The sequence below is a fragment of the Chaetomium fimeti genome, assembly GCF_033439085.1.
Source record: "Chaetomium fimeti strain CBS 168.71 chromosome Unknown B0H64scaffold_6, whole genome shotgun sequence".
Classification (NCBI taxonomy): domain Eukaryota; kingdom Fungi; phylum Ascomycota; class Sordariomycetes; order Sordariales; family Chaetomiaceae; genus Chaetomium; species Chaetomium fimeti.
The window spans coordinates 2,129,699-2,156,277 of NW_026944334.1; the positions used below are offsets into that span (position 1 = coordinate 2,129,699).

A 26,579-nucleotide genomic window follows, 5' to 3' on the forward strand; every position below is an offset into this window, starting at 1 on the left:
GTCCAAAAGAGTTGGGGAGCTGCCACCATTTGTTGGACCGTTGACCTGGTCCTCATCCAATGAACGGCGTGCAACAATTCTTGGGGATTCCAGAGCAGGAGGGCTCGACTTCCCGGTTCTCGCCAGGGCACCTTCACTAAATTCGACAGCTGCGGAGCTCTTGCGCCTACCCCGAGTGTGGTGCTTCCCGACGAGAGACGAAAAGGGACCGACAAAAACCTCTGCCCCAAAATTGCTCCCCGCCTGCCCTCGCATTTCCGCGAACCCCCCATCATTCTCCCCTCGCCCCGACTCAGGCTCACGCAAAACCTCGTCGCCCTCTTTCCCTTTTCCCAGACCCAGACAAACACGGACGAGTCTCGAGTCGAAAACACACATCACAATGGCAGCTCCCAGCAGCAGTGCTAACAGCCTTAAGCCGACCGGCGGCCTGTCTGCTAACGACAACATCCGCCGGTTCGCTGCGCCCAGCCGCCCGCTGAGCCCGCTCCCCGCCCACGCGCTGTTCAACGACAAGACAAGATGCTTCGTCTACGGCCTGCAGCCGCGTGCCGTGCAGGGCATGCTCGACTTCGACTTCATCTGCAAGCGGACGACACCGTCGGTCGCTGGTATTATCTACACATTCGGCGGCCAATTCGTCAGCAAGATGTACTGGGGCACCAGCGAGACGCTGCTCCCCGTGTACCAGCAAGTCGAGAAGGCGATGGCCAAGCACCCCGATGTTGATGTGGTTGTCAACTTCGCTTCGTCCCGTAGTGTCTACAGCTCGACCATGGAACTCATGGAGAACCCCCAAATTAAGACCATCGCCATTATTGCCGAGGGTGTCCCGGAGCGTGTAAGCCATCCCTCATTGTCATACTCGGCGTTTATACAAGTTGCTGACCACTAGTCCTACAGCGTGCCCGTGAGATCGCGCATGTTGCGCAGAAGAAGGGTGTCACAATCATTGGCCCTGCCACCGTTGGTGGCATCAAGCCCGGCAGCTTCAAGATTGGTAACACTGGTGGTATGATGGACAACATCGTTGCTTCCAAGCTTTACCGCAAGGGCTCTGTCGGCTACGTCTCCAAGTCAGGTGGCATGTCCAACGAGTTGAACAACATCATCTCGCAGACGACAGACGGCGTCTACGAGGGTGTGGCGATCGGTGGTGATCGGTACCCCGGTACCACCTTCATCGACCATCTGCTGCGCTACCAGGCCGACCCTGACTGCAAGATCCTCGTGCTGCTTGGCGAAGTCGGTGGTGTTGAGGAGTACAAGGTGATTGAGGCCGTTAAGCAGGGCATCATCAACAAGCCCATCGTGGCATGGGCCATTGGTACCTGCGCGAGCATGTTCAAGACCGAGGTCCAGTTCGGTCACGCTGGCTCGTTCGCCAACTCGCAGCTCGAGACGGCAGCCATGAAGAACCAGAGCATGCGGGACGCTGGTTTCCATGTTCCCAGCACATTCGAGGACATGCCGGCGCTCCTCAAGTCTGTCTACGACAAGCTGGTGGCGCAGGGCACCATCAAGCCCCAGGCCGAGCCTGTCGTCCCCAAGATTCCCATCGACTACTCGTGGGCGCAGGAGCTCGGTCTTATCCGTAAGCCGGCTGCCTTTATTTCCACCATCTCAGACGACCGTGGCCAGGAGCTTCTCTACGCCGGCATGCCCATCTCGGACGTGTTTAGGGAGGACATCGGTATTGGTGGCGTCATGTCTCTGCTGTGGTTCCGCCGCCGTCTGCCCGATTATGCGTCTAAGTTCCTCGAGATGGTGCTCATGCTCACCGCCGACCACGGCCCGGCCGTGTCCGGTGCCATGAACACCATCATTACCACCCGTGCCGGCAAGGACCTTATCTCGGCGCTTGTGAGCGGTCTGCTTACTATCGGTTCGCGATTCGGTGGCGCGCTGGACGGCGCTGCTGAGGAATTCACCAAGGCTTTCGATAAGGGCCTCAGCCCGCGTGAGCTCGTCGACACAATGCGCAAGCAAAACAAGCTCATCCCGGGTATTGGACACCGCGTCAAGTCGCGGAACAACCCGGATCTGCGTGTGGAGCTCGTCAAGGAGTACGTCAAGGCCAAGTTCCCCAGCTGCAAGATGCTCGACTTCGCGCTGGCGGTCGAGTCTGTGACAACGTCAAAGAAGGACAACCTGATCCTGAACGTGGACGGCTGCATTGCCGTTTGCTTCGTCGACCTAATGCGCAACTGCGGCGCCTTCAGCAACGAGGAGGCCGAGGACTACCTTAGCATGGGTGTGCTCAACGGTCTGTTCGTTCTCGGCCGCAGCATTGGTCTGATTGCCCACTACCTCGATCAGAAGCGGCTGCGCACCGGTCTGTACCGCCACCCGTGGGATGACATCACGTACATCCTGCCGAGCCTGCAGCAGGCGGGCCCGCCGGGCACCGAGGGTCGCGTGGAGGTGCAGATGTAAGGGGCGGTTATTTTTAGATGAAGCTAGATGCACCGTTTTCTACGGGATTTGGGACGGGCTCTTCAACATGGGATGTGACATGATTTCCTCTCGCGGAGCGCCAGCAGGACCCTCGGTGGCTCGGCTCGTGGAGTAGTACAAGCCCGGATTAGTTCTAGAAATTTTAATCAGTTGACTGAACTTTTGTTGTCCGATGCTCTGCGGGTGTTGAGTTAGGTACTGTGTAGGTATCACTGAACGCCATGGTGTTGACTTGAAGGTGTCGTATGTAAGCGGGACGCATTCTCGCAGCTCGCACGCCTTCGCTGGCCGAGGTCGTTTACCACCGAGGACATAATTCATGGCTTAATCTTTTTCCGGTTTTCTTTTCGAAGCCCAACCTAACCTAAACAGCTGGTATGCACAAAACGCATCATCGCCGATTACCTAAGGGTCACGGAACGGGCGCCGTGTCGGGAGGTTGGATTAGGTAGGGGAGCACTGTGGGAGCCAGATTGGCGGGCATGGAGGGGCAGGCGTGCCGATAAACTGATAAGCGGAGGGCCCACATTTTGGTTCGGGGAGCGGGCTGACAGGGCAAAATATTCAAGATCTCCGAGTCGCGTGGAGCGTGCACCTGCAGCACTCGGTGGTCCGCCGGGCCGAATTGGGAAACTTCGGACATTTTCCCAACGTCGTCTCGAGTTGAAGGAGCTCCGCACCCCACCACCACTACGAGAGAGCTGTCCGCTGGGACTCGGATTGGAACGGTTACAGTTGATTTAGGATTGAGTATTGGCTTAGGTGAGTTGCTGGCTTATTTGGGCGTGATGTGCGTGCAGACTTGCCCGTTGAGAGGTTGCTAATGTGATGCAATTGTCGTGCAGGGGACCGACCGACCTGACACCTGCCTGGTACCTACCTCTACGACGACGACATCCTCCCGTTGCGCCGTCCATTCCACCCTCCCGAGACTCCGTCCACCTATCACCCTAGGCAGGGCACGACGAATAAACCCAGCCCACCAACAACTCCACAACCCAACCCCCCTTCAAGAAACCAAACAAGAAACCAAAAAAAGAACAAGAAAAATGTCCTACTTCCGCATCACCCTCCACCGCTCCGCGATCGGGCTGCCCAAGCGCACGCGCGGCGTGCTGGCCGCGCTGGGCCTGCACCGCCGCGGCCAGCTGGTCTTCCACCCGGTCAGCGCCCAGTTCGCCGGCATGATCATGAAGGTGAAGGAGCTGGTGCGGGTCGACGAGGTCGACCGGCCGCTGACGCGCCGCGAGGTCTACGTCGAGCGCCGGCCGGAGCCCGGGTTTTGGGTGGAGAGCGCGAGGGGGGCGTTTCAGCAGGGACAGGAAGGGGGGCAGCAGGTGGGTGGTGGGGAGGAGGGGGAGGTGCGGTTATGAGGTGTTGTTTTGTTTTTAAGGGGGTAAAAATAAATAAAAAGGGGCGGGGTGTTGTTGGAGGGAGGGGATGGTTTGGCTATGACGACCAGACCTCGGGAGGAAAGCAAGCCGATCTGGTCAGGGGATGGGGTAGTGGGGTTGGCAGATGGGAGGCGTGACTGCTGGACTCGTGTAGATTAATGTATGACAAAACTATTCACGAACACATCACAACCGCGGCCAAATTGGTAGAGCGTCAATCGTCAGGAGCCACACCACCCACCCGGACATGTGGTTATTCCTTAGCGTCCGGCAGCACTTCTAGAGGTCACCACTCCCAGAGTCAGGGGATAGAGAGAAGGTCAAACCTAGACGGCATTCAGTAGACATCTACACCCCTCATTAAGTTATCAAGCTTGTCAAAAAGAGTGTTAATATATTACCGCTCCAAAAAGCAAAGAAAAGAAAGTTACTCTACAAAACACTAGAAAAGCCGCGGTCCTTCATCCTGCCGGTAACCTTCGTCCCAAAGAATCAAGGCACATCGGCGTCAACCCCAGATCCAGCGGTCCTTCAAAAGTCAGCTGGCGTGGCCCGTGTTCTAGCAAGAATGTTCTCGCTTGGGCTTCGGCAGCCACAACGAGGGCCGCCAAACCGGGTTGGCTGACTAGGCACTGTCCACCTGCTGTGCGTAACCGGCACCCGGAGTCTCGTACTGGCTGGCAAAGTACTTGATGCCGTGTCGGGAGAACCAATTGATGAACTTCATAAGCTCTTCGCGGAGACGGTTGACGGACTGCTGGTCCATATTCGTCTGCGCGATGAGCTCGGGCAGGGAGACTGCCACCGGCCGTTAGTCTTGGGCTGCGTGTCGAAAGAGGGAGGGGGAGTCGTCATACCCAGGAGACGCGACAGGTGCTCTGCGCCATAAGTATCAACGGCACTCTTGTTTTTGCCGTCTGCTTGGTTCCACAGCTTGTTCATCTCGTGGTATTGCACGCGCTCGAAACTGCAATGATTGCCATTAGCGGTAGATCGGGAGGGAGAAGGGGGAGCAAAGCTCACCGGTACAGAAGGATACGGCCGAGCGACTTGTCGAAGTACTCGCGGAGACCGGCCATTGCCTCCTCTAGGAGGTCTCGCGAGGCGCTACCTTCCTGCCGGTTGGGTGTCTCGTAGGCGAGATAGTCATTCAAGATCTCGCTGACAGGGTGGGCATGCGGAAGCGGAACAAGTTGCCCGTTTTTAGTGACGTTTTCCCAATCATCGACGAGCATCGACTTGAGATGATCTGGCACAGGTATCTTAATCGAGGGCCGGTGATGGAAATTGTCCTCCTATAACTTATTAACATTACGCTGTTAATCGGTCGCTAAAACAAAAACATAATGTACAAATAAAACCTTGTCCACTCGGACTCGGGGCAACCGGCATGGTCAAAGAAGGAAACAAAGAGAACGAAAAAGGACCCAAGAAAAGGCTTGTCCTTCATCGTAAACCACCGCAGTGCTCACTCCTACCCAGCGATTATCGCGAAAGGAGGCGGTACTTTCTCCGTTAGCCGGATGACCGGGGATGCTCTGGTCAGTTGGTTGGATAATCCGGGTATGGCGGTTCTTTGGACGTTCCGGCCAGTGGAAGGTTGACTTTTGGGCCAAAATTTCGGTAGTACGAGCGGAGCATCCTCGTGCAGGTCCCGTTCCGTTCTGCTGCCTTGATTTTCGGGTGGTCCTCGCCGGGCCACGGGGGCGTCTGCGGCTTCTGGACATAGCGGTCGTCGAACTTCTTCCTGCCCCTGGCGTCAAGGTACTTCGCGGTTTTCTTAGTTGGAAGCTCGAGTAGGTTGTCCGGGTCGAGTGGCGGCTCAATCCAGGTAGCCTCCTCGATTGATGGCGGAGTTGGCTGGGAGTTCTCTGCATCCTGCGCACGTTTCGGGGGTGTAATGAGTGTTACGCGTTTGATGCCATCTCCAGTCTTCTGAAAGATGGTGATCTGGTCTTGGGTATTACTCGCAGGCTTCCGAATGTCGGTAGGTTTCTGAATATTGCTGACCTTCTGAATCTTCTTGGGCTTCTTGATGTCCGTCGGCACCTGAATGTTGTTGGACTTTTGAAAGTCGATCGAATTCGGATCAATGGGCTTCAGAATTTCGCCATGCCTTTGAATGATGCCATGCTTTTGAATGCCGCTGGGTTTGTTGTGCGTGTTCCGACCGCTGCGGCGGGGACGGTCGTTTGTGGGGGTATCGCGAGGTTGCTTCATTGTAGCAAGACGAAGAAAATGAAGACGATTGCGATGAATTTCTAATCAAGTACTCAAAATCGAGCAAAAGGTCGATGGGATAGGGGAGGTACAACAGGGAGACGATGTTGTGTGGTCGAATATTTGCTTTGGTGGTCGGTTTGTGGCGGCCAGGAAAGGAGGAGAAAAGGAGGGGAGCCAGGGTGGCGGGAAAGGAGGCTGCCGTGTAAACAACCCGAATTCACACAGATTCTGGTGAGTCGGAATCCACCGGGGGGATCCGAGAGAACTAGTGTGGCCCGTCGGTGAATCATAAGTCGCTGTGCTTGCTCCGAGAACGGTTGTGACCGTGCTTGGTTCGAATGTGGCGGCGGTCCAGACGTCTCCCATGTTTGTCACCACTGACCGTGGTTGTCACCACTAACCGTGGTTGCCACCACTACCTAATTAAGCGACAGCTGTCGTCCTTCGGTCGTTCCAATTCTTTGCTGTGTAGCGAACGACAGGGTCCTCCTCAGGACAATTTCGAGCCGGGGTTGTTCTTGTTCGGGATTTCTCCAATAGGTTGTTGGCCGCCTTCGGGGCGGGGGAGGGTGGCCATGTATCCTCCAGAAACATCGTCATCTGCCAAGATGATTCTATTCATGTCGAGGGAACAATACGTGCACTCGCACGTAGAAGAAGCTTTGACAATGCCGGTGCCCAAGCGCAATGATAATGCATGAAGAAACGCCAAGACCAACAGAAAAAGAAGACAACGACGATAACAACACCTCAAGCACAATGACGTACCTGCTCAAGCTCGTAGTCCCTGGCCCTTCGTGGGCCGCGGCCGCTGGTCGTGGTGGCAGCGGTTCGCTCTTCACTTCCTCGGGCGGAACTCATGTCGGAACCGTTTGCCGTCCGGGCGGCAGCTCCTCCCTTCTTGGCCGTTTGTTTGGCCCCTTTGCCGGACTGGAGCATTTTATACTGCGCTAGAAGCTGGGAGGCCAAATCCTTGTTCTCGTCGGTGAACTTGCGCACACGGTCCTGGGGCACCCAATCGTCCCAACTGCTCTTCCAGCCCTTGTAGTGGATCTTGTACAGCCAGCCCTCGCCGTTCTCGCCAGACATAACATCGAGAATCTTCGCTTCGTAGAGCATCTCCATGTGGAAACAGAGGACGCGCTCGTCCTTCTGAAAGGGCGGCAGCTGCTGTTTCTGGGGGGCCATAGTGAATGATGGCCGAGTGTTGTTGATGAAGGATTGTTGCGAGGATTTGGATGAAATTTTAGAGGGTGATAGGGAAAAGCCGATATGGAAAAGGCGATAGGAAAGATTGAGAATCAGCAGTATTTATAAATGGGTAATGCAATACGGAATTTGGCCGGGTTGGAGATCGACGAAGGCGGCCAAAGCTCTGAGTGTTGAGTTCCTTCCCGGTTATGATTTGAGGTTGAAGAAGAAATTGACTGGAGCGGTCCCTATGTACCGAATAGAGATATCGGATTGGTTCCAATTCCACACGATAGCACCCGTCACGAAGAATTAAATAATTTTCAGTTCAAGTTAGGCCGGTGTCGATGGATTAAAGCGAATCCGTTGAAAGGGGGCGGATGAGAGTGAGCATGATGGAGGAGGAGACGTCTGCAACAACAGGGAGTGAAAGTGCACGGATCAGCTGAACACGCGATGGCCCCGAGTTACACGCGCCTGCTTCTCGCTTCTTTGCCCAGCCACTGCCGCCTCGTTCAACAAGCATTGAAGCTGACAGCAAGAGGAAACACCAACCAAGCCGCGCACCATTCGCCCGGGCTTGCAGTAACCTAATGTGATTTGGTACTATTTGACAATCAAGTTTGGCAACATGGCCCCAACAGAACAAATTATCCTCCGCAACTACCTGCTCGTCCCAGCACAACTCCCTGCCATTATCTCGCTGCAGGAGTTCATCGCCTTATTCCCGCGGCAATTGCAATCATCTCCTAGAATTCGCACTCTTTATCGCGATCTACAGAGCCAGAGAAATGCAGTCGTGGATGATGTCGCCCAACAGGTTGAGCAAGAGGCCAAGCATGGCAAGGCCATGCGGCGAGCCGTGATCAGGTCAAAGAGGGAGGCGGAGGAACAAGAGCAAGACGAGGAGGTAGAGATTGAGAGGATGGTAAGTCTCGACGACAATTCCGTGGAGATGGTGACATGTGTTGATTGATTGCCCCACAGCTGGGGAACTGGTCAGAGCCACAGCACGCAAAACACACACTTGCCTCGATTCTCCCCGACATGGAGGGCGCCATTGGTGGGATCGAGGCCGAGCTGCAGCTCCTTGAGGAGGAGGAAGCATCTCTCCTGGCCTCTGTCCGGCAGACTCTCGGTGCCATGAGCGACTTGCGCTACGGCCGCCTGGCTAACAGCCAGTTGCCGGAACAGGTGCTCGACGGTTTAGGCAACCTGGAAGAAATTTGTAGGACAAAGAGTTGACTTTATTCAAACGGTTATATGTCCCGTGACCTGCCCCTGACTTGAAAAACAATGAAACGGACACCCATCCATCCACCCCAGCCCACAATGTCTACCAACCGAGCCAGCACGGAAAGGCAGCCCACCCAGTAATTACAGTACTATCATGGAAAAAGCCCTACTCAAAAATAACCGCGTAACCCGTTTCAAGTGTCAAGCCTTTCAAGAGCGGCCGTCTCCGGGAGCAGCAGCACGCGGTGCAGCGGCGGCAGGAGCACCGGCAGCCGGCTGGCCACCGCCCATACCATCCATGCGGCGGTTCCTTTAAAAACCCGTCAGTATACTGTGCTATACATACAACAACAATCTCGAATACGGAAGAACAACAACTCACATCATGGCCCTGCTCAGGAACGACACAATGAGCATCATACCCCACGACGGGATGGCGTTCAGCGCCCAGAGCACGTAGCCGATGGGCACGGCGGCGCCCAGCTTGGCGAACTTGCCCTCGAAGGGGTGGAAGTAGCCGTCCTGGGCGATGGGCCTCCAGCCGGTCTCGGAGTCGCCGCGCTCGGTGTTGGTGTACGCGTCGACGATGGCCTGGGGCGTGACGGTGGTCAGGTTGACGCGCTTGGTCAGGACCTCGATGGCGGCCGGGGGCGGGAGCATCTCAAAGAGCCACAGCCCGCCCGTGCCGGCCGACCAGCTGTTGCACAGCACCGGCTGGTCCTCGCAGTTGAGCGACGCGAGGTGCGGCGACCGTTGCGACGCCGGCAGCGCCGCGAAATCGAGCGCCGACTCGGCGAAGGCGGACTCGACTCGGTCGCATCGGCCTGGAAAACGGGCGTGAGTGGTTAGTTCAGCCTGCAAGAAGAAGAAGCGGTGAAAATAAGAGGGGAGAGAGCGCACCGAAGCAAGTCTTGTTCCGCCCCGTCAGCAGCACGAGCCACTCCTCCGGGTTTGTCGCGTCGGGCTGGACAGGCTCGAACAACGTGTCCTTCCAGTTCTCAAGTGTGAGTGTCGAGATTTTCTTAGGTTCTACCACCTTCTTCGTCTTGGCCTTGCCCGTGGACGCGCTGGTGACGGCGGCCGCTGGTGCGTCGGCCTTCTCGGCGCTGGGAGCCGCCGCGCCGAAGTTGCTGATGAAATTTTGGAACTTGGCCTTGTACTGCTCGAATGGGCTCTCGGCGGCCGATGCGAGCACCGGCAGCGCCAGCAGGGCGGTTGTGGAGAAGCGCATTTTCCAGATGAATAGATGAAGGTTTGATGGAAGATGTTTTGGCGAAGGTTGTGTTGACCGGGGAAATGCGGATTGGAGATTGGGGAAACGGGGCAAGGTGAGGAGAGGTGTCGCCTATTAGGGAGGTCGTTAATGCCGGTAGGATGATGTAAAGAGGGGGTTTTAGCGTGGGTGCCTGAACGAGTAAACCTCTCAGAAGTTGAGGATTGTATGTACAGATTACAGATTTGTATGCAGACTCTCTTGTCGCAAGATCAGCGCATCGGAAGGAAAGAAAAAGGGTTCACGAAGATTCTCTCTGAAATTATGTATTCCTTTCGATTGTAACCCTGGGAAGTTAGCGTGGCCAGGTCCGTGTTCCCCTTGTTGACTTCGAGGTCGACCAGGGCTCTGGTTTCGCCCGTTTGGGTTAGTCAAGCGTTCGGAAAGACAAGGTGGGGAACTCTGGGGTCCGGACTCGTCGCGTCACAAGCTCGTAAAATCATCGAACGCGTTGCCGAGCTGCCAGCCACAGTGGGACTTGATGGTGAATGAACAGATGTGGCTCAACATCAAATCAATACCAACCCCTTGACGTCCAGCGAAACATTACGAATGGACTTTTTTTTGGTGACCGCGGTCTAGATTTTATCGTAATGGTACGTAGAACATCACCACTTAGCGCCCATGACTGGGTAAACTGACCATCATAAAGGCACCGAGCGAACCGAATCAGAAACGAAAGCGCGGTCGACCCCCGGGAGCTTCAAGCGCGTTGGCACGCGAACAGAGGGATGGCGCGACTGGAGAATCAACCGGCAACGCAATTGAGGCAGAATCTCAAGCCGCCCCGAGGAAACGAGGGCGACCGCGCAAGAGTATCGATCCTGGAACACAAAATGAACAACACCCCGCAGCCGAAGCCGACCAGACCGGAACCCCGAACGTGGCCCCGAAGAAGAGGGGGCGGCCGCCGAAAACCCGTGATCCCGAACCGGAGGAAGAAATCCCCGTGGAGTCCCGGCCACGCAAGAGGAGGCGGGCAGCCGAAGCTGAGGAGATAGAAGAAGGCCCGGAAGAGGGCGAGGGGAGTAAACAGTCCCGTCCGTCAGTCGCGGACCCGGAGGAGCAACCCACAGAGAAGCCAACAACTCGTCGAGGGAGAAAGAACCGCCAATCCGACGACAGCCCTGCGCGATCGCCGCCGCAGGAACCTGAAGTTGGAGATGGACAAGCAGAGAAGACCAAGGGCAAACCAGGACGGAAGCCGGCACGCCGAAATGAACAACCAGTGGAAGAAGACCGAATAGAAGAGGATACTTCCGGCCGCCGAAGACGAAGGAAGCCTGCAGACGACAACCCCGTGTCACCAGAGGCTGCCGGTGAGAATCAACCAGCGCCAGTCCCCGAGAAGCGGAGGCGTGGGCGCCCATCCCTAGCGGAAATGTCCGTCTCTAGAGCACAAAACCAACCATCCCCTCCCCAGGCGGACAAACAAGAGAAGAAAAGGGGACGTGGCCGTCCCCCTCGCGCCTCCAACGGAGAGACCGAGTCACCCAACCAAGCCGCCGAGCGACCCCCAGCCAACCCCCCCAAACCCTCCAAGAAACCCCCCAACCGCCGCCCTGCCCCCGAACCCGAACCATCACCCCCTCCGCAACCACAACCCGCCACAACCACCGCCGCGGCCCCGAACCCCCCCGAAAAATACCGCCACCTCACAACCCTCACCCGCCAAATCCCGCGCGCCACCATCGCCTCCAAATGGACGCCCCTCTCCACGCCCTCCATAACAGCCGTCTCGGCGCTCCTCGCAGACAGCGCCCGCCCCGTGCTGCACCGGCTGCGCGAGCGCGACCAGCGCCACGCGCAGGCCGCCTCCATCCTGCGCACCTTCTCCGCCCGCCTGCACGCCAAGCTCGTCAAGGGCATGCCCTTCCCGCCGCCGTCGGTGGCAGCGCCGCGCGCGCGGGGCAGGCCGAAGCGGGTTGATGCTGGGGTTGGGGGTGGGGGTGGTGGGGGTGGGCATGGTGGGGGTGGGCATGAGGTGGAGCTGGATTTCGAGCGCACGGTGGACGCTATTGCTGGGATGGAGCGGGCGCTCGATCCGCTGCTGCATAGCGTGGCGCTGCTGCGCGCGGAGAAGGAGCGTGAGGAGAGGGCGCTGGAGCGCGAGTATGAGGGCCTGAGGCGGCTCGAGGGCAATGCTAGGGCGCAGGCCAGGAGGTGGAGGGAGGGGCGGGAGAGGGGCAGGGAGCATGTTCTTGCTGGTGGGGTGGGGGTGGGTGTCCGTGGGAGGGAGGCGGGGGAAGGGTATTTGGAGGGGGGGTTGGAGGTTGTGGCTGCGAAGGGGACGGCGAGGGAGGGGGGTGGGGTTTTCAAGGTGCGTTTTTGTTGCTGGTGGCTTTCGAGAGTTATTGCCCGGGTTTGAGTGCCTGCTAACGGTGTTGTAGGACCTGCAAGAGGAAGAACTGCTGGCGCTGTCGCAGCAGATTGGCAGTCACATGGAGAGCATGAAGAGTAACCTGGGCCAGATTGAGGGGGTGCTTCCGGCTATTGCGAAGAGCAGGGCTGCGCTCCAGGGGACGTTGTGTGAGCATTTGGACCCCGAGCAGTACGAGCAGGTGCTACTTGGGTAAGGGATGGGCTGGAGGAGACGGGAGAGTTGGATGTGGGCATTACCTAGGTGGGACTGCATTGTATGACGGTTATGATACCCCCGATTTACGAACGGATGTTGGGTGTGAATGGATATTGTATAGCATCGGCAATGGCATTGTTTGGGTTTACTTTCTTTGGTCAGGGGGAGCTCTGGGAGGTGTAGAGAAATAGCCTCATAGTATGATCTACTTGATGGACTTTGTAGCGTAACAGCCTCGCTTTGTTCAACAGCTCTGAATTCGGTTCATTGGCACATACATACCCTTCTAGGTATTTGTTCTCCCTCTTTCCTCCTTTCTTCTCGAGTACTTGGTTCAGGGGTGTGTGTGGAGGTTGGTCCGTGTGGTCCGTGCACATACACCCTGCAAGAAGTCTTTCAAACTTCAATTGATGAGGCGAAAATTGATAGTTTCATCAACGACTTTCACTAGTTTACCCCCACAGTCCCGCCTTACAGGAGAACTGAATTTAGTGGATTTTGAGTGTGATTTGATGTCAAAAGGTGAACATCAATATTTCAATGCGACTCAGCGCCATCAGAGTTTTCTCAAGACCTCCTTCCACTTTTACACCTTTTCTTCTTCGCAGCCAATCATTCACAACCTGTTTTTGGTTACGAAGCAACTTCACTATGGCCACCAGCCAAACCACGATAGACGCCGGCGTTACGCCCCAGGCCGCTCACACCACCGGTCAAAAACAACACGGCAAGCGGTCCTTCCAGGGTAACCATAACCGCAGAGGGGCGAAGCACAGGAGGAAGCAGAAGCCCGTTCAGGAAGGATCTCACGAGGAAGTGCTGCTGGCTGATGTGCAGGCGCTGTTGGCTTCGCACAAGATATCCGACGGGGCCGAGGATGGGATTGAGAATGATGCCGCCGCCGAGGAGGTGCCTTTGCCGGCTCAAGGCAGCGAGATCGAAGTTGAGGTCGTTGAGTTGTCATCAACTGGAGACGGTCTGGCAAAGCAAAAGGGGTCTGACCACATCTACGCCGTGCCGTTCTCTGTACCCGGGGACACGGTGAAGGTCAAGGTGTACCGCCATAACCACGACGAAGGGTACTCAGCCGCCGACTTCATCTCGGTTGTCAAGCCGTCCGCTCTGCGCGACGACAGCCGGATCCAGTGCCAGTATTTTGCCAAGTGCTCCGGGTGTCAGTTCCAGATGCTCGACTACGATGAGCAGCTCAGGATAAAGAAGAACATCGTTGTTAAGGCGTACCGCAATTTCTCCCAACTGTCGCCCGAGCTGGTCCCTGAGGTACTCGACACCATCGGCAGCCCGCTGCAGTACGGCTACCGCACCAAGCTGACGCCTCACTTTGACGGGCCCCCAGGCAATTCTAGGCGAGGGCCCAAAAAGTGCCACGAGTCAATGCCGCCAGTCGGCTTCACACCAAAGGCCACCCGCAAGGTGCTGGACATTGAGGACTGCCCCATCGCGACCGAGGCCGTGCGCAAGGGGATCACGGACGAGCGCGCCCGCATGGCCGTCGAGTACGGCAACTACACCAAGGGCGCAACCATTCTCCTCCGCGAGAGCACCAAGCGCGTGCCCAAGTCCTCCCCCACCGACACGCCCGAGGTTCCGGAAGGGACCCCCGCCACCGCGGTGCGCGTCGAAAGCGACACGCACACCGATTTCAAGACGTGCATCACGGACCAGAACGCCACCTCGACCGAGTACATCGACGACTTCGTCTTCACCAACCCAGCCGGCTCCTTCTTCCAAAACAACAACTCCATCCTGCCCCCCTTCACAGCCTACATCCGCGAGCACATCCTCCCCCCCGCCACCACCACCACCACCACCACAGCAACAACAAAACCCATCAAATACCTCATCGACGCCTACTCCGGCTCGGGGCTCTTCACCATCACGCAGTCGGCCCTCTTCCCCGGCGGCAGCATCGGGATCGACATCGCGGACAAGTCCATCACCTTCGCGCGGCGCAACGCCGCGCTGAACGGGCTGGCGGAGTCCCAGTGCCGGTTCCTGGCGGCGGACGCGCCGGCGCTGTTCCAGAGCGTGGACGCGTACGACCCGGACGAGACGGTCGTCGTGCTGGACCCGCCGCGCAAGGGCTGCGACGCCAGCTTCCTGCGCCAGCTGCTGCGCTTCGCGCCGCGCCGTGTGGTGTATGTGAGCTGTAATGTGCATACGCAGGCGCGGGATGTGGGGGTGTTGGTGAGGGGCGCGGTGGATGGGGTTCAGGCGGAGGGTGGTGCGGAGGGGAAGGAGGGGGCGAGGTACGAGATTGAGAGTATTCGCGGGTTTGATTTCTTCCCGCAGACGGGGCATGTTGAGGGCGTGGCTGTTCTGAACCGCGTTGATGCGTAGAGAGGTTGGTGGGGGTGTTATTACCTACAGATAATAGACAGGCCTCTTTCCGAAGGTTGATGATCTAAGACAAAAACCTGGAGGCAAGTGTGAAATGATCGTCCCCGAGACTAACCAAAACCATGCCATGCAAACCGAACACCTGCTCCTAACTCTGATGATAGGAAAGGGGTATCCATGTTCTATTCTAAGGAACGCAGAGAAGGGAACGAGAACCAGCGACCACATCACGCCCTCTCCTTCCCCATCCTCGTCGTCACCAGCTTCTCCATCTGCTCCGTCCAGCGCCTCGCAAACTCCTCCTCGGTGAACCTCTTGGCCGACTGCCTCGCCCGCTGACGAACGGCGTACGGGTCCGACAGGCTCAAAGCCTTCTCGAAACCGTCGGCGAACTCAGCCGTGGTCGTCGCATGGAAACCTATCATCAACGTCAGCAACAACTCCCGCCCCGCACAAACGATGAAACTGCAGACTTACCAGTCGGCTCCCCCTCGATATCCACGACAATATCAACCTTGGGTCCACCACTATCGTGCACCACAGCCACCAACCCCGCAGCCTGGTACTCAACGACCCCAATACCAAAGTGCTCGTTCCACATACCATTGACACCCACCGATGAGCGGCGCAGCCAGTCCAGGATCTCGGGCCACGACGCATCCAAATGAAACTCGACACGGTCGCGGATCTGCAGCTCATTGACGAGCAGGCGCAGCTGGTACACGCGCTTGGAGTCCTGGTCATCGCGCACACTACCAACAAGCACCAACTTCGCGTCGCGGGCGGCGTCGCCGCCCTTCTTGAGGAAGTCGGCGAACGACTGCAGGATCAGCTGGTGGTTCTTCTCCGGGCGGAACTGCGCAATGTACAGCAGCACCTTCTCGCGCCCCGCCTCGCTCGGCCGGCTGACCTCGACCTCGTGCTCCAGCTCGCTGACGGCGACGGGCGGGTACACCACGGCGATGTCGGCACCTGCCGCCGCCCGGCTCTTGCGCAGCGGGCCCCACAGCCGCTGGATGTGGCCCTGCGTCCAGGTCGAGTTGGTCATGACGACGTCGGCGGAGGCGCCCACGCGCGAGTAGACGCGCGCGAAGAGGCGCCAGTAGGCCTGCTTGAGCTTGCCGCGTAGCCCGGCCCCCTGCCCCGCGTTGACGCCCTGCGGGGCCGCGCCGCCGCCGCCGCCGCCTGCCGCCGGTTTGAGCGAGTCGAGCATGTCGGTCGAGATGGTCGGGTAGTGCACGTAGGCGCCCGTGGGCACGGCGCTGCCGAACAGGAACTTGGATAGCCCCAGCGCGAAGGCGTAGCCCATCGTGTCGACGAAGATGTCGGGGACTAGGAGTGAGAAGGCGTCCCAGGCGAGGACGAGCGAGCCGAGGGATTGGCCGGCGAGGGTGAAGCGCGGCCAGGTGGAGGCGAGGACCCAGTGGCGGGTTGAGAGGTAGAGGAAGTTGACAGTCGGAGGGTGGAGGTGGATGTTGAAGCGGTTCTATTGTAGGTGGGTTAGTGGGAGGCGTGTGTGGGGTGGGAAAGGGGAGGGAGGATTGTGCTGGTAGGCTTACCTTCACCCGGGAGAGGATGGCGTCTTTGGATACGCCATGGTCACCTGTGTAAACGACGCACTTGGCCCTGGGCCAGCGTTGCTGGGTTGCTCGGATAGCGGCCCAGAGGACCCTCTCTCCGCCGCCGCCGGCATTACTTGCTTGGTTAGAATCTCTAGCCGCGGAAGAGGTGGAATAGCTCCCTCACTCACCAGAACGGGTGGAAGAAGCCCACGATGCCATCCCAATCTTCATCGCGGTCGCCCTTATCGCCGTTCTTAGACGTCCCGATTGTGTAAGCGTCCACCTTCTCCCATTCACCGTCCTCCCCGGATTCCCCGCCACTCTTGCTGGTGCTGTTACTCCTGCTCTCGCGGTATTCCTTCTCGTCGGCCTCTACGAGCTCGAGTATATGGCATCGGCGTCCGTCGGTCTTCTTGCGCAGGTACCAGCCGAGGAGGGAGCCGGTTGTCCGCCATATTAGGGGATAGAAGAAAAAGGTTGCTAGCGGTGCCAGGAACAGGATCTGGAGGATGGCGTATTTAAAGAATCGGTTTTCCATTGAGAAGAAGTTGTTCGGAGGCGAACAAGTTGTAGCGCCGTCCCCGGCGCAGGTGTCGGCCATGTGCGGGTGGGTAGGTAGGGAGTAGGTAGGCAGGTAGGTACTGCTTTGAAAGAGAGATGCGTTCGGTCGTTCGGTCGTTCGTTATAGGGGGTTTCGATGGCGTCTCGGTAGCAGAAGCTGCATTGAAGGAGCTGTTATAGGAGAGAATAAAAGCGAACAATAACGAGGGACTGTGGTCCATTCCCGGACTCGAAGAAAAAGAAAGGTTCAAGGTTGATCAGATGTTAATTGTGTTGGACAGCTGGTCAAAGCCATGGGACCGATAATGGCCCCACGCCGCTTGCCTGCAGCAGCAGCAACAGCATGACCCACTCCCCACGTGGGCCTGGAGGTGAGTCGCGTATGCCAAGCAAAAAGGTCCAGTCTCGGCATCGAGCTGCACTGAGCCTTGAGTGGTGCATCGGATTTTGGAAATTGAGAGCTCAAAAGTTCAGAACTCATCTCAAACCAACATATATGGACGGCGCCAAATGAGTCGATACTAACTCAATCGATTCAAACAATGGCAGCCTCCATCATGAGGGCAGTAGCCCAACTCCGGGTTGGTCATGCCCGTCTTCCTCTTCAAATATCAACACCTTCCCCGATATCACGAAGATGCTACTCCTCCTTCCTCCGACCTCTCACTCTCACTTACAACAACAACACCGGCACCACCACAAAAAGACCAACCCTCCCCCACCGCAACCTTCCCTTCCAACACCAACCCCACCACCGCCCCTTCTCCCTCCAACCCCTCATCGACACCGCCACCACCGCCTCCCACACCCTCCTCTCCGCCTCCCAGACCCTGCTCACCACCATCCACAGCACCACCGGCACGCCCTGGTACGTCAGCATCCCGCTCTTCGCCCTCACCCTCGGCCTGCTCACGCGCGTGCCGACGACCATCTACTCGCGGCGGGTCCTCGCGCGGCGGGTGAGGCTCTTCCCGCTGGGGATGGCGTCGGTGGCTCGGGCGCACGCCGATGTCGCGGCGGCCGCGCGGGGTGGTGGTTCCAGGCCCAGGGGCGCGCAGCTGCAGGAGATGGTGAAAGTGGCGGTGCAGCGGGAGGGGAAGCTGAGGGCGCGGCGGTGGGAGGTGCAGGGGTGGAAGGACTGGGCGCCGGCGCTGATGGTGTTCCCCGTGTGGGTGGTGGGGATTGAGGGGTTGAGGAGGATGTGTGGCGGGCCGAAGGGCGTGTTGGGGGCGCTGATTTATGGGCCGGATGCGGGGAAGGCGGTTGGGGAGGGTGCTGCTGCTGGGGGGGTGGCCGGGCAGGTGCCGGTTCCGGGGGCGACGGCGACGGCGCCGGTGGTGGGTGTGGATGTGGTTTCGCCGGCTACGGGGCAGGAGGGGATTCTGGGGGCGCTGCCGACTTACGTCGCAGAACCATCTATGGCTACGGAGGGCTGTCTATGGTTCCCCGACTTGACGGTGGCGGACCCGCTCCACGTCCTGCCGTTCGTGCTTTCGGCCATGCTCTTGTTGAACGTGGTGCCCAGAACGCAAATGGCGTGGAGGCAGCTCTTGGGTCTCGAGACCCCGCCGGAAACCTGGACCGGCAACACCAAGTGGCGCCTGCGGATGCAAAGGGCGCTGTTCGTAGTGGCCCTGGCCATCGGCCCTCTCACCATCAACCTACCGGCCGCACTCCATCTCTATTGGATCACCTCGGCAACATTGACCAAGTTGTATACCACCGTCATCTCCAAATTAATGCCGCTGCCCCAGAATGTCCGCCCAGCCACGAGGGAAGGGATGCCTCTTGTCATGCCGACGCGGGATGACAAGACGAAGCCAGACGAAAAACGTTGATTCGGACTGTACAAAAAAGAACGACAGACATAGCCGATGAGGCCGACTCCAAACGCCTCCCTGTACAATAAAATGATACCAATTACACCGCCCACCTGCTTGCACGCCCATCTGAAAACCAGTGCCATCATCCCAACAGACATCTATCTACCCGCCACCATCACCCCAGAAACACGGCCAACAAGATGATGGTCAGAATGATGGTCAAGATGACCAGCAAGCAACACGCCTTGCTGCGGGCGTTCTTCTGGTACCTCGCGGCGCTCCGCAGCTCGCGGTCGGCGCCGTGGGTGTCGTCGCGCACGACCTCGACGTTGCGCTCGATGGTGTCGAGCACCTCGCCCTGCTCGGTCACGATCTGCGCCACCTGCTGGAACAGCACGTTGAGGTCGCCCACGCCCTGCTCGATGTTGCGGATCTCCTCCTCGCGCTCGATGATCAGCGCCTCCTGGAAGTCCACCTCGTCCTGCGGCGCCAGCCGCGCCAGTTCCTGCTGCTGCAGGAGTTGCGGGCTCGGGGGGCCACCGCCGCCCGCCCCGGCGCCGCCGGCTTCGTCTTCGTGGTCGACGGCTGCGCGGGCGGCGGAGACGGAGGCTTTTTGCTTCTCGAGCGCTTGTCGCTGGAGGGCTTGGAACTCGGAGAGGGAGGATTGGAACTCGCGCGAGAGCTTTTGTTGCATGTACTTTTGTGTTGGCTGTCGGACAGACGTTAGCTGCGGTGAAACGGCATTCTATGATAAAAACAGAGGGGGGGCGTACTGTAACATCCTCCCATGCCTGGGCCTTCTTGACTCCCTCGCCAACGTCCTTGAACGTCGTGCGCGACTCCTCGATCAACTCGTGCACCCGTTCCCGCACTCGTGGAGTGTCGCGCCGTGTCCCCAGGTGCCCGACTTCTCCGCTTAGCCGCTGGTTATTGCCGTTGAGCTTGAATAGCTTGTTCATCAGGTCTTGCGAGAGGCGCTGGAAGTCGGGGTCGTCGGAATAGCCGGGGCTTCCGCGTTGGCGCCCCGCCTCGAGCGACGAGAGCTGATCGAACGACATGGTGACGGTGGCGGAGTCTGTGTTGGGTGGTTTGAAGTGATTGACGGCGCAGTAAAATAGCAAAACGGAATAGCGAGCGATGCGACGGGACCGCGATTGCTTTTAATTGTGATTTGGTGGTTGATGGTCGCCTAGGTAGATAAGACTCAAGATAGGTTCTTGGTCGCTGTTGCGAGGTTGGTCGCCTGGAGTCCTGTGACGGAACGCCCCACACCGACGTAATGGGGCAGCTGGCCAATCAGAAAGCTTAACTTGGGTGGGACCCTGAACCCTGGACCTTTCGGTTGCTGCTTCGCGTCTCCCATTGCAACTGCTGGGTCTCGCCTGGTGGGCTCCAAAGACAGCTTTTTTATTTACAAACCGACTCTCACTTCGCAGCTGTGATCCGCCACCACCAAGCAGCAAGCGACCCGACGATGCGTAGCGAGGATGGCGCCAGCAACAGTCAGGAGATCTCCTTATAAGGATTTCCTACAGCCCGCGCTGCAACGGCGCTTTGCGACAGCGAGCTTGTTCGTGTTGGCCATCGCATACCTCCAGGCGCTGTTCTTGGCGAATTGGAACTCTTGTACGTTCAACTCCCTTTCCCCCTTCGCGCTGAAGCTCAAAATAGTTTCAATTCCTAACTCCAGAACACAGGGTTTTGGTCTTGGTTCCCCTTAGGTCCTACCGGTTTTCGCGCCGTCTCCCTTTTCTTCTGCGGCATCATAGTCATCATCCTCCGAATCTCACAATACCACCCCGGGCTACGCACATCCGACTCGGGCGTCCACACCTTCTTCCGCTATGCGCCTAAGCTAGAGACCGCAGAGACAATTCTTACCTATACGCTGTCTGCGTCCATCTTCAGCTTCATCTACCTCTGGTCGCTGTCGGACACGTCGGGGCTCGAGTTCATCACGTACTTCACCGCTGACAGGGCGAGGCTGAACGAGAAGCCACTCTTCCTCATATCCCACTTGGTGCTGCTTGGGGCTTACCAGGCACTGCAACACCTCTTCAGGGATGTCGACCGGCTGTCTCTCGGGGTGGCGAGGCCACAGAATGGGAACGGGAAGCCCGAGGAAGGGGATGTGTCACACCAGGTGCGCCTATTTAGGGACCAGCTCCCTGCGATGCTGATATACACGCTCAATCACTCGATAATTGGCATGATTCTCAGCGTCATCCTCTACCCGCTGACGGTGCGCGGCGCGGTCTGGAAGACAACCCTGGTTTTCCTCCGGCCCATCTACAGTCTGCCTCGAAGCAACATGCTCCCGGTCTCGCTGCCCTACTCCCTCCCTGCTCTGTTTCGCTGCTTCCTCGTGGGCCTAGTTCTCATGTTCGCCTGGACCGCCGCCAACACGGCTTTCTCGCTCTTCCTGGTTAAGCACCCGCTAAAGAACGGGAAGCCGTTGACGTCAGAGTCGAAGGACCCGAACGGCAGTCTCCTTAATGGGTTAAAGAATAAGAAGCTTTCTATCAAGGTGGGTCGCGCCCACATCGCATTTGTTTTCAGCCGACTGACAAAACTAGTGTTTCGCCATGTGGGAACTGGCGTTCATCGCCCGCGATTTCGCCGACCGCCGCAAGTCCATCTACGAAGACATCGAGCGGAAGGACGGGCCCATGTGGTCACAAGTCTACAAAATCTGCCTCGACACCATCAAAGCCATGGAAACCAGCATGGACACCTACATCGCGCCGCCCGCGGCCCCCGCTTCCGCCACTGATAAAACCCCTGAACAACTACAAAAAGAACAGCAAAAGGCCCGTACTACCGAAGCCCCACGGGACGAAGCCATCTTCCAACCCATCCCCCAGCGCAAGGGCCTCCGCAACCAGGTCGAAAAGGCCGTCAACCAAGCGACGCTAGCACCAGGCCAAGGCTCGCAGCTCTCCCCGGCCGCGAAGCGGGTCGTCGAGTCCGCCAAGCAGCAGCTCCTCAAGGCCCAAAAAGAAGCCACCGGATCCGAGGACACGCAGGGGCTCTTCAAGGACGCCGCCCTGCGCGTGCTGCGCTCGCCCGCCGGCTGGCCCTTCCGGCAGCACTACCGGCGGCGCCTCGCCCACGCCGTGCTGGGCGCCCCCTACGGCGAGCCCAGCCTGTACGTCAACACGGCATATGCCCTGTCCGGCCTCGCCGTCCACTCGCTGCGCGAGGACAAGTACGGCCACGTGCAGCGGGATGTCGCTGCCGTCATCCGCGCGCTGACGGCTGTGACCAAGAAACTGGAGGGGTTTGGCGATGCCCTGGCCGCCCACTGGACCGATGTCGGTGGGGAGAGGACGTGCCCCGAGGTGGAGGAGGTGCTGGCCGCGCTGCGGGATGCGCTGGGGAGGCTGGTGGATGCGTTCGGGCCGTACGCGAGGGATTTGAGGTTGAGTTTGGCGGATATGAGGATGGCGAGGGAGGCGGCTGGGATGGTGGGGGCGGATGGGGAGATGAGGGAGGTTGGAAGGGGTGCGAGTTGATTGTGGTGCTTGAGGAAAGGGGGTGGATGCTGGGGTGTATCATAGACGGATTGGGGGTATTTGGGAGTATGGCTGGTGTATTAACATTTGGAAATGGATAATGATTTTGTGTTTTGCTGAACGTGTTCTGGTTTTATACATTCCGTTCCCAACGAACCTTAATCTAGGTACCTACCTAGAAATATAAAGAGAAAAAAAGGGATAAATATACGAGTCGCGGGCTTACATAACCCTAACCCTATCATTTCATCTTGGCATCTTCAATATCGCGACGCCGCTTTCAAGGTCCGTCATCTCTTTTATTCTCCACCAGCTCACTCCCAAAGCCCACGCGGCAATGTCGCAAGACTAATAACCCAAGGCATCTGCAGCTTCCTCACCAATGCTCAGCCCAAGTTCGGCGCAGCCATGACCGAGCATCAGTCCCCAATTGCTGCACGACTCGCGTCTCAGCGCATCGTGGACCTCGGTCCTTGGAATCGTCGCACGACCGAACCTTAACCATCCGGGCATGAGGCATGACTTCGACCACCATGTCAGCCGCGTCGCTCCTCTTCCTCATCGTCTACAACTTCCTCTACTACTTTCTCTACCTCGTCCTATTTGCCTTCCTCGTCGTCACTCCGATCGATCTCATCCAGCAGGGCGTACAGCTCCATCGAAACTACGACATCCTCGTCGTCCTCATTTGCTACGTCGTGACCATCCTGGTCGTCGCCTTCATCTACGCCTCCCGCCTCTATATCAGTCGCTCCGTGCTTGCGTCTATACCGAAAGGATGGGTTCCTATCGAGAAGGGCGACGTCCCGTCCGACGTGCGCCAGATGATCGTCGAGGGGCTCGCCAGGAGCGCCGCGATCGCATACGACGCCAGGCCGCGGGTGCCACTTGTGGTGCTCGGATCAGGGCCCGCCGCTGGTAGTGGAGGAAATAGGCAGGCGTCTGCCAATTCTGCTGCACCTGGGCCGTCAATTGCCGAATCCAAGAAGAGCGCTCCGCCCAGGGGCCCCGCGGCACCCAGGGAGGCAAAAGCCACCAAGCCCTCACAACCCAAGCCGGTCTGGGGCGAGATTGAACATCCAGGCTGGGGATCGCCCTTGTCGCACGACCTTCCCAGCCTGCAGTACGACACCGTCGTCACGGAGCTGCCTAACCTCATCGAGGCGAAGGCGATCACCCTTGCCCCCCCAGATCCGGAATCCCACTCGGAGCCACCGGCACCGGACCCAGATGCAGTCGCCCTTCTCCAGAAACCGGAGTTCATGGGGTTACGCGAGTATCTCGCCTACCTCACCGAATTGGCCGTCCTCGCACCGCTGCCCCTGACGGGCGAATTTCTCGAGAAGTACGAAGCAGCCCGCTACTCCGGGCGCCCGTTGTCCAACGACCGGTTCCGCAGCCTGATGCACCTCTTTTCCGAGGTCCTACGCCACATGTACCCTCTCAGCCCCGCCGCGCTGGCGAGATACGAAGACGACGGCTCGTCCGGCCCCGCCCCCTCGGAAAGCGACATCGACAACGATGCGCCGCGCGGCACAAGCCCGTCGAGCAACGGGACCTCTCGGGGGATGTTCATCATGTCCGGTGCCAGAGACGGTGGCGGCCTGGATCGTCGGTCGAGCTCCAGCACGGACGGCTCGAGACGGCGCCGGCCGGGACTTGGGCTGCGCAACTCGTCGGCAAATACATGGCAGTACCGCACCGCTCCCACGACGCCCAAGAGCCGGCATACCGGTTTCTCGAGGAAGTCTAGCTCGGAGAGCTTTTCACACACCAGGCACCCCTACCCGATGACCCAGTCGTCCAGCTCCAGCTCGCGGAGCTCGCGGTCCGGGGGAGCCGGCTCGGTCATTCGCCTGGCTGGCGCCGAGGACGCGACGGATCTTCCCTACGTTTTGACGTATTAAGCCAGTGGGTCACTGCTGCAGTCTTGGGTTTCTCGGAGTAGAAAAAGGGCGCGGGGGGCTGGGAGGTGTCGGGAAAAGCGTATTGATCGTTATTGTCTAGTATCTAATGCTAATTTTGTCAAACCTTCACCTCGTGTTCAACCAATGGCGCGAGTATCGTCCGCAAGGCTCAAACGGCCGTGACGGCCTCTCATGGCAACCCACTCACCCACTCCAACATTGGTCCGCAGTGGAGGCGCCTGTGAAACGGTGATGCCTGTCAGATGCTGATCACCAATCCTTTCGGGCAAAGTTTGGAGAGGCATACATACAGTTTAATATGGGACAGCAGGCTGGAGGATGCTACCTGTCACATTCGGTGCTTGGCCGGTGACATCATCGCCACCCACTATCAACTTGAACGCCCGTTCATCCCATGGCATCCACGTCAGCCCCGGGGACCTGAAATAAGTTCATTGTGAGAGTCTGTTTTACAATTAAACTTGGGTATCCCGGCCAATCCTCATCAAAACTAATTTCATCCTCTTCGTCGACAACGTGGCGAGTGGAACTGAAGCCCGAACCTTCACCAGAGCCTCGTTCTCGCAAATCTGATATATCACTTCAAGGCATCAGCCCGAGGCGAGTGTGAGAGCGCACAGCATTGTTCTTGCCGCCTTACGAACCGTTGCTCTCGAGCCTCGTTGCGTCGCCTCTTCACAAAACGAGGCAACTTCCACGGCGGTTAGTTGCGTCTGTGTACCCTCTCACAGGACTTGACCCGACGTCTCCCCGTCGGTAGTTCCGGCCGTCAGGCTCATCCTCGTTCTGAGCGCATCAGGGAGGGAGTTAAGAGCCGGGTTTCTGGGCCTTATATCAACCACCCCAACAACCATCAACCCTTCTCACCTCTCAACATCGCAACAACACCACCAAACCGCCCAACATGCCGCGCTTCCACTCCGACTCCGATTCCGACGACTACGTCCCACGCCAGCACTACCGCTCTCCCCGCCGGCGCTCCCCCACCCCGGGGCCCCGGCCCGTCCGCGACCCCTCCCCAATCGATGACCGCCACCCACGCTTCGAATACGAGCCACACACCCCCTTCTACCCGCCAGTAGCCTCCGGCGGCGCCGGTCCCAGCCCGCACCGCTCCCACTCAGCCGGACCTAGAGACACCACCTACACGACCACCAGCACAACGGACGACACCCCCACCACCATGCCCACCGACTCCACCATCCTCACCCACCGCCGCCGCGCCCGCGACCGGGACCGGAACCGTGACCGAGGCCACCACACACCCCGCCATCACCGCTCCCGCTCCTCCTCCTCCTCCCCCGGCTTCTCCTACCCCACCGACTCCGACGGTGGCTATTCCTCCGCCGACGACCGCCACCTCGCCCCCCGCGACCGTCGTGACCGCCGGCACCGTGACCACCACCACCGCCACGGTCGCAGCAATTCACATTCAAAGTCCCGGTCCCCGCTGCACAAAGCCCACTCCCTCCTCTCCAACACCTTCACCCCGTCCACCTCTGGCCTTGGCGTCGGCGTGCTGGGCGCGATTGTCGGTGGGTTGGCGGCGAGGGAGGCGAGTGAGGCTGTTGCGGGGCGCGAGGAGGGTAAGCACTCCCATTCCCATGGGCACTCTCACTCTCACGGGCATGGGTATGGCAACCATGGGTATGGCAACCATGGGCATGGACATGGGGGTAGGCATAGTCATGAGCGGGGGCGGAGTGGGGAGGGTGGTGGTGGTGGTGGGAAGCATAAGCATTTGATCTCGACGGTGGTGGGGGCGGCGGTGGGGGGGTTGGGGGCGAATGCGATTGAGAGGCGGATTGAGGGGGCGAGGGAGGGGGAGAGGGGGAGGGAGAGGGGGAGGGAGGGGGATAGGGAGGAGGGGAGGTATGTGGGTGAGAGGTATGGGGGTGAGGGGGGGAGGTATAGGGATGAGGGGAGGTATAGGGATGAGGGGAGGTATAGGGATGAGGGCGGGAGGCGGTACTGAGGAGAGGTGTTGAGGCGGGGGGAGGTATTGATCGGGGTGGGGCGGTACTGAGATTGTTGTTGTTCTTTCTTTCTTTTCTTTGGTGGGTCACAGCATTGGCATGAGGATAACGACTTGCAATGACTGATGTATGAGCTTTATCTCTTTTACGATCTGGGGAGGTGCACGGTGTGGCATGAATGAAATTGTTATGTCTAGAAAGTTATCCCATTCGTGTGTAAAATGGCGCGAACACTTTTGACAGTTAAAACCATTCACGAACGATGATAAACCACGCAGTCTCAGCCAAATGTGAGAATATGTCCTCTTTTTCATTATATATATTAGAATTACACAACAATATCTCCATACCTACACATCAAACAAGACGCCAACACCAATGAGTCCCCGACCTCCATACCGCAACACCCACCTCAGAAATGCAACCTAGAGGGTATCGTCCATTTCCGCCAAATCGTGAAAAACGCCAGGAACTATCCCGCGCACGGCTGAAAATACGATG

At 58.5% G+C, this 26,579-nt stretch overlaps 12 protein-coding genes across 12 annotated transcripts; 8 read left to right on the plus strand and 4 right to left on the minus strand.

Moving 5' to 3' along the window:
• The first annotated feature begins 184 nt into the window (after positions 1-184).
• On the plus strand, positions 185-2,456 carry B0H64DRAFT_214914 (ATP-citrate synthase subunit 1). Its single transcript, XM_062799487.1, has 2 exons — positions 185-841; positions 904-2,456. The coding sequence occupies exons 1-2, from the start codon at positions 383-385 to the stop codon at positions 2,434-2,436; spliced, it is 1,992 nt and encodes a 663-aa protein (XP_062657008.1). The 5' UTR covers positions 185-382; the 3' UTR covers positions 2,437-2,456.
• A 615-nt stretch (positions 2,457-3,071) lies between these two features.
• On the plus strand, positions 3,072-3,830 carry B0H64DRAFT_434663 (uncharacterized protein; the record flags this gene model as incomplete). The annotated part of the gene is made up of 2 exons (XM_062806096.1): positions 3,072-3,219; positions 3,303-3,830. Exon 2 carries the CDS (start codon positions 3,507-3,509, stop codon positions 3,828-3,830), a length of 324 nt encoding a protein of 107 aa, XP_062657009.1. The 5' UTR covers positions 3,072-3,219; positions 3,303-3,506.
• Positions 3,831-4,225: 395 nt separating this feature from the next.
• Positions 4,226-7,674, minus strand: B0H64DRAFT_404706 (MRG-domain-containing protein). The gene is made up of 4 exons (XM_062804398.1): positions 6,843-7,674; positions 4,875-5,146; positions 4,709-4,818; positions 4,226-4,649 (listed from the first exon to the last, which is right to left on the minus strand). The coding sequence occupies exons 1-4, from the start codon at positions 7,260-7,262 to the stop codon at positions 4,477-4,479; spliced, it is 975 nt and encodes a 324-aa protein (XP_062657010.1). The 5' UTR covers positions 7,263-7,674; the 3' UTR covers positions 4,226-4,476.
• A 103-nt stretch (positions 7,675-7,777) lies between these two features.
• Positions 7,778-8,510, plus strand: B0H64DRAFT_477018 (Cnl2/NKP2 family protein-domain-containing protein; the record flags this gene model as incomplete). Its single annotated transcript, XM_062808177.1, has 2 exons — positions 7,778-8,193; positions 8,253-8,510. The coding sequence occupies exons 1-2, from the start codon at positions 7,897-7,899 to the stop codon at positions 8,508-8,510; spliced, it is 555 nt and encodes a 184-aa protein (XP_062657011.1). The 5' UTR covers positions 7,778-7,896.
• On the minus strand, positions 8,488-10,170 carry B0H64DRAFT_364155 (uncharacterized protein). Its single transcript, XM_062801822.1, has 3 exons — positions 9,402-10,170; positions 8,884-9,325; positions 8,488-8,811 (listed from the first exon to the last, which is right to left on the minus strand). The coding sequence occupies exons 1-3, from the start codon at positions 9,730-9,732 to the stop codon at positions 8,712-8,714; spliced, it is 873 nt and encodes a 290-aa protein (XP_062657012.1). The 5' UTR covers positions 9,733-10,170; the 3' UTR covers positions 8,488-8,711.
• Positions 10,171-10,367: 197 nt separating this feature from the next.
• Positions 10,368-14,713, plus strand: B0H64DRAFT_376401 (S-adenosyl-L-methionine-dependent methyltransferase; the record flags this gene model as incomplete). Its single annotated transcript, XM_062802473.1, has 4 exons — positions 10,368-10,370; positions 10,427-11,992; positions 12,165-12,346; positions 13,015-14,713. 4 exons carry the CDS (start codon positions 10,368-10,370, stop codon positions 14,711-14,713), a joined length of 3,450 nt encoding a protein of 1,149 aa, XP_062657013.1.
• A 113-nt stretch (positions 14,714-14,826) lies between these two features.
• On the minus strand, positions 14,827-17,155 carry B0H64DRAFT_215087 (glycosyltransferase family 4 protein). The gene is made up of 4 exons (XM_062799488.1): positions 16,464-17,155; positions 16,273-16,408; positions 15,191-16,199; positions 14,827-15,131 (listed from the first exon to the last, which is right to left on the minus strand). Exons 1-4 carry the CDS (start codon positions 16,874-16,876, stop codon positions 14,941-14,943), a joined length of 1,749 nt encoding a protein of 582 aa, XP_062657014.1. The 5' UTR covers positions 16,877-17,155; the 3' UTR covers positions 14,827-14,940.
• Positions 17,156-17,270: 115 nt separating this feature from the next.
• Positions 17,271-18,754, plus strand: B0H64DRAFT_215113 (uncharacterized protein). The gene has a single exon (XM_062799489.1). It carries the CDS (start codon positions 17,379-17,381, stop codon positions 18,672-18,674), a length of 1,296 nt encoding a protein of 431 aa, XP_062657015.1. The 5' UTR covers positions 17,271-17,378; the 3' UTR covers positions 18,675-18,754.
• An 80-nt stretch (positions 18,755-18,834) lies between these two features.
• Positions 18,835-19,717, minus strand: B0H64DRAFT_376404 (t-SNARE; the record flags this gene model as incomplete). Its single annotated transcript, XM_062802474.1, has 2 exons — positions 18,835-19,368; positions 19,433-19,717. 2 exons carry the CDS (start codon positions 19,715-19,717, stop codon positions 18,835-18,837), a joined length of 819 nt encoding a protein of 272 aa, XP_062657016.1.
• Positions 19,718-20,039: 322 nt separating this feature from the next.
• B0H64DRAFT_364164 (nucleoporin protein Ndc1-Nup) lies at positions 20,040-22,290 on the plus strand. Its single transcript, XM_062801823.1, has 3 exons — positions 20,040-20,285; positions 20,357-21,186; positions 21,236-22,290. The coding sequence occupies exons 1-3, from the start codon at positions 20,147-20,149 to the stop codon at positions 22,172-22,174; spliced, it is 1,908 nt and encodes a 635-aa protein (XP_062657017.1). The 5' UTR covers positions 20,040-20,146; the 3' UTR covers positions 22,175-22,290.
• Positions 22,291-22,486: 196 nt separating this feature from the next.
• Positions 22,487-24,164, plus strand: B0H64DRAFT_404721 (uncharacterized protein). The gene has a single exon (XM_062804399.1). It carries the CDS (start codon positions 22,693-22,695, stop codon positions 24,079-24,081), a length of 1,389 nt encoding a protein of 462 aa, XP_062657018.1. The 5' UTR covers positions 22,487-22,692; the 3' UTR covers positions 24,082-24,164.
• Positions 24,165-25,006: 842 nt separating this feature from the next.
• B0H64DRAFT_376407 (uncharacterized protein) lies at positions 25,007-26,569 on the plus strand (the record flags this gene model as incomplete). The annotated part of the gene is made up of 3 exons (XM_062802475.1): positions 25,007-25,688; positions 26,357-26,368; positions 26,445-26,569. The coding sequence occupies 3 exons, from the start codon at positions 25,007-25,009 to the stop codon at positions 26,567-26,569; spliced, it is 819 nt and encodes a 272-aa protein (XP_062657019.1).
• Positions 26,570-26,579: the final 10 nt, after the last annotated feature.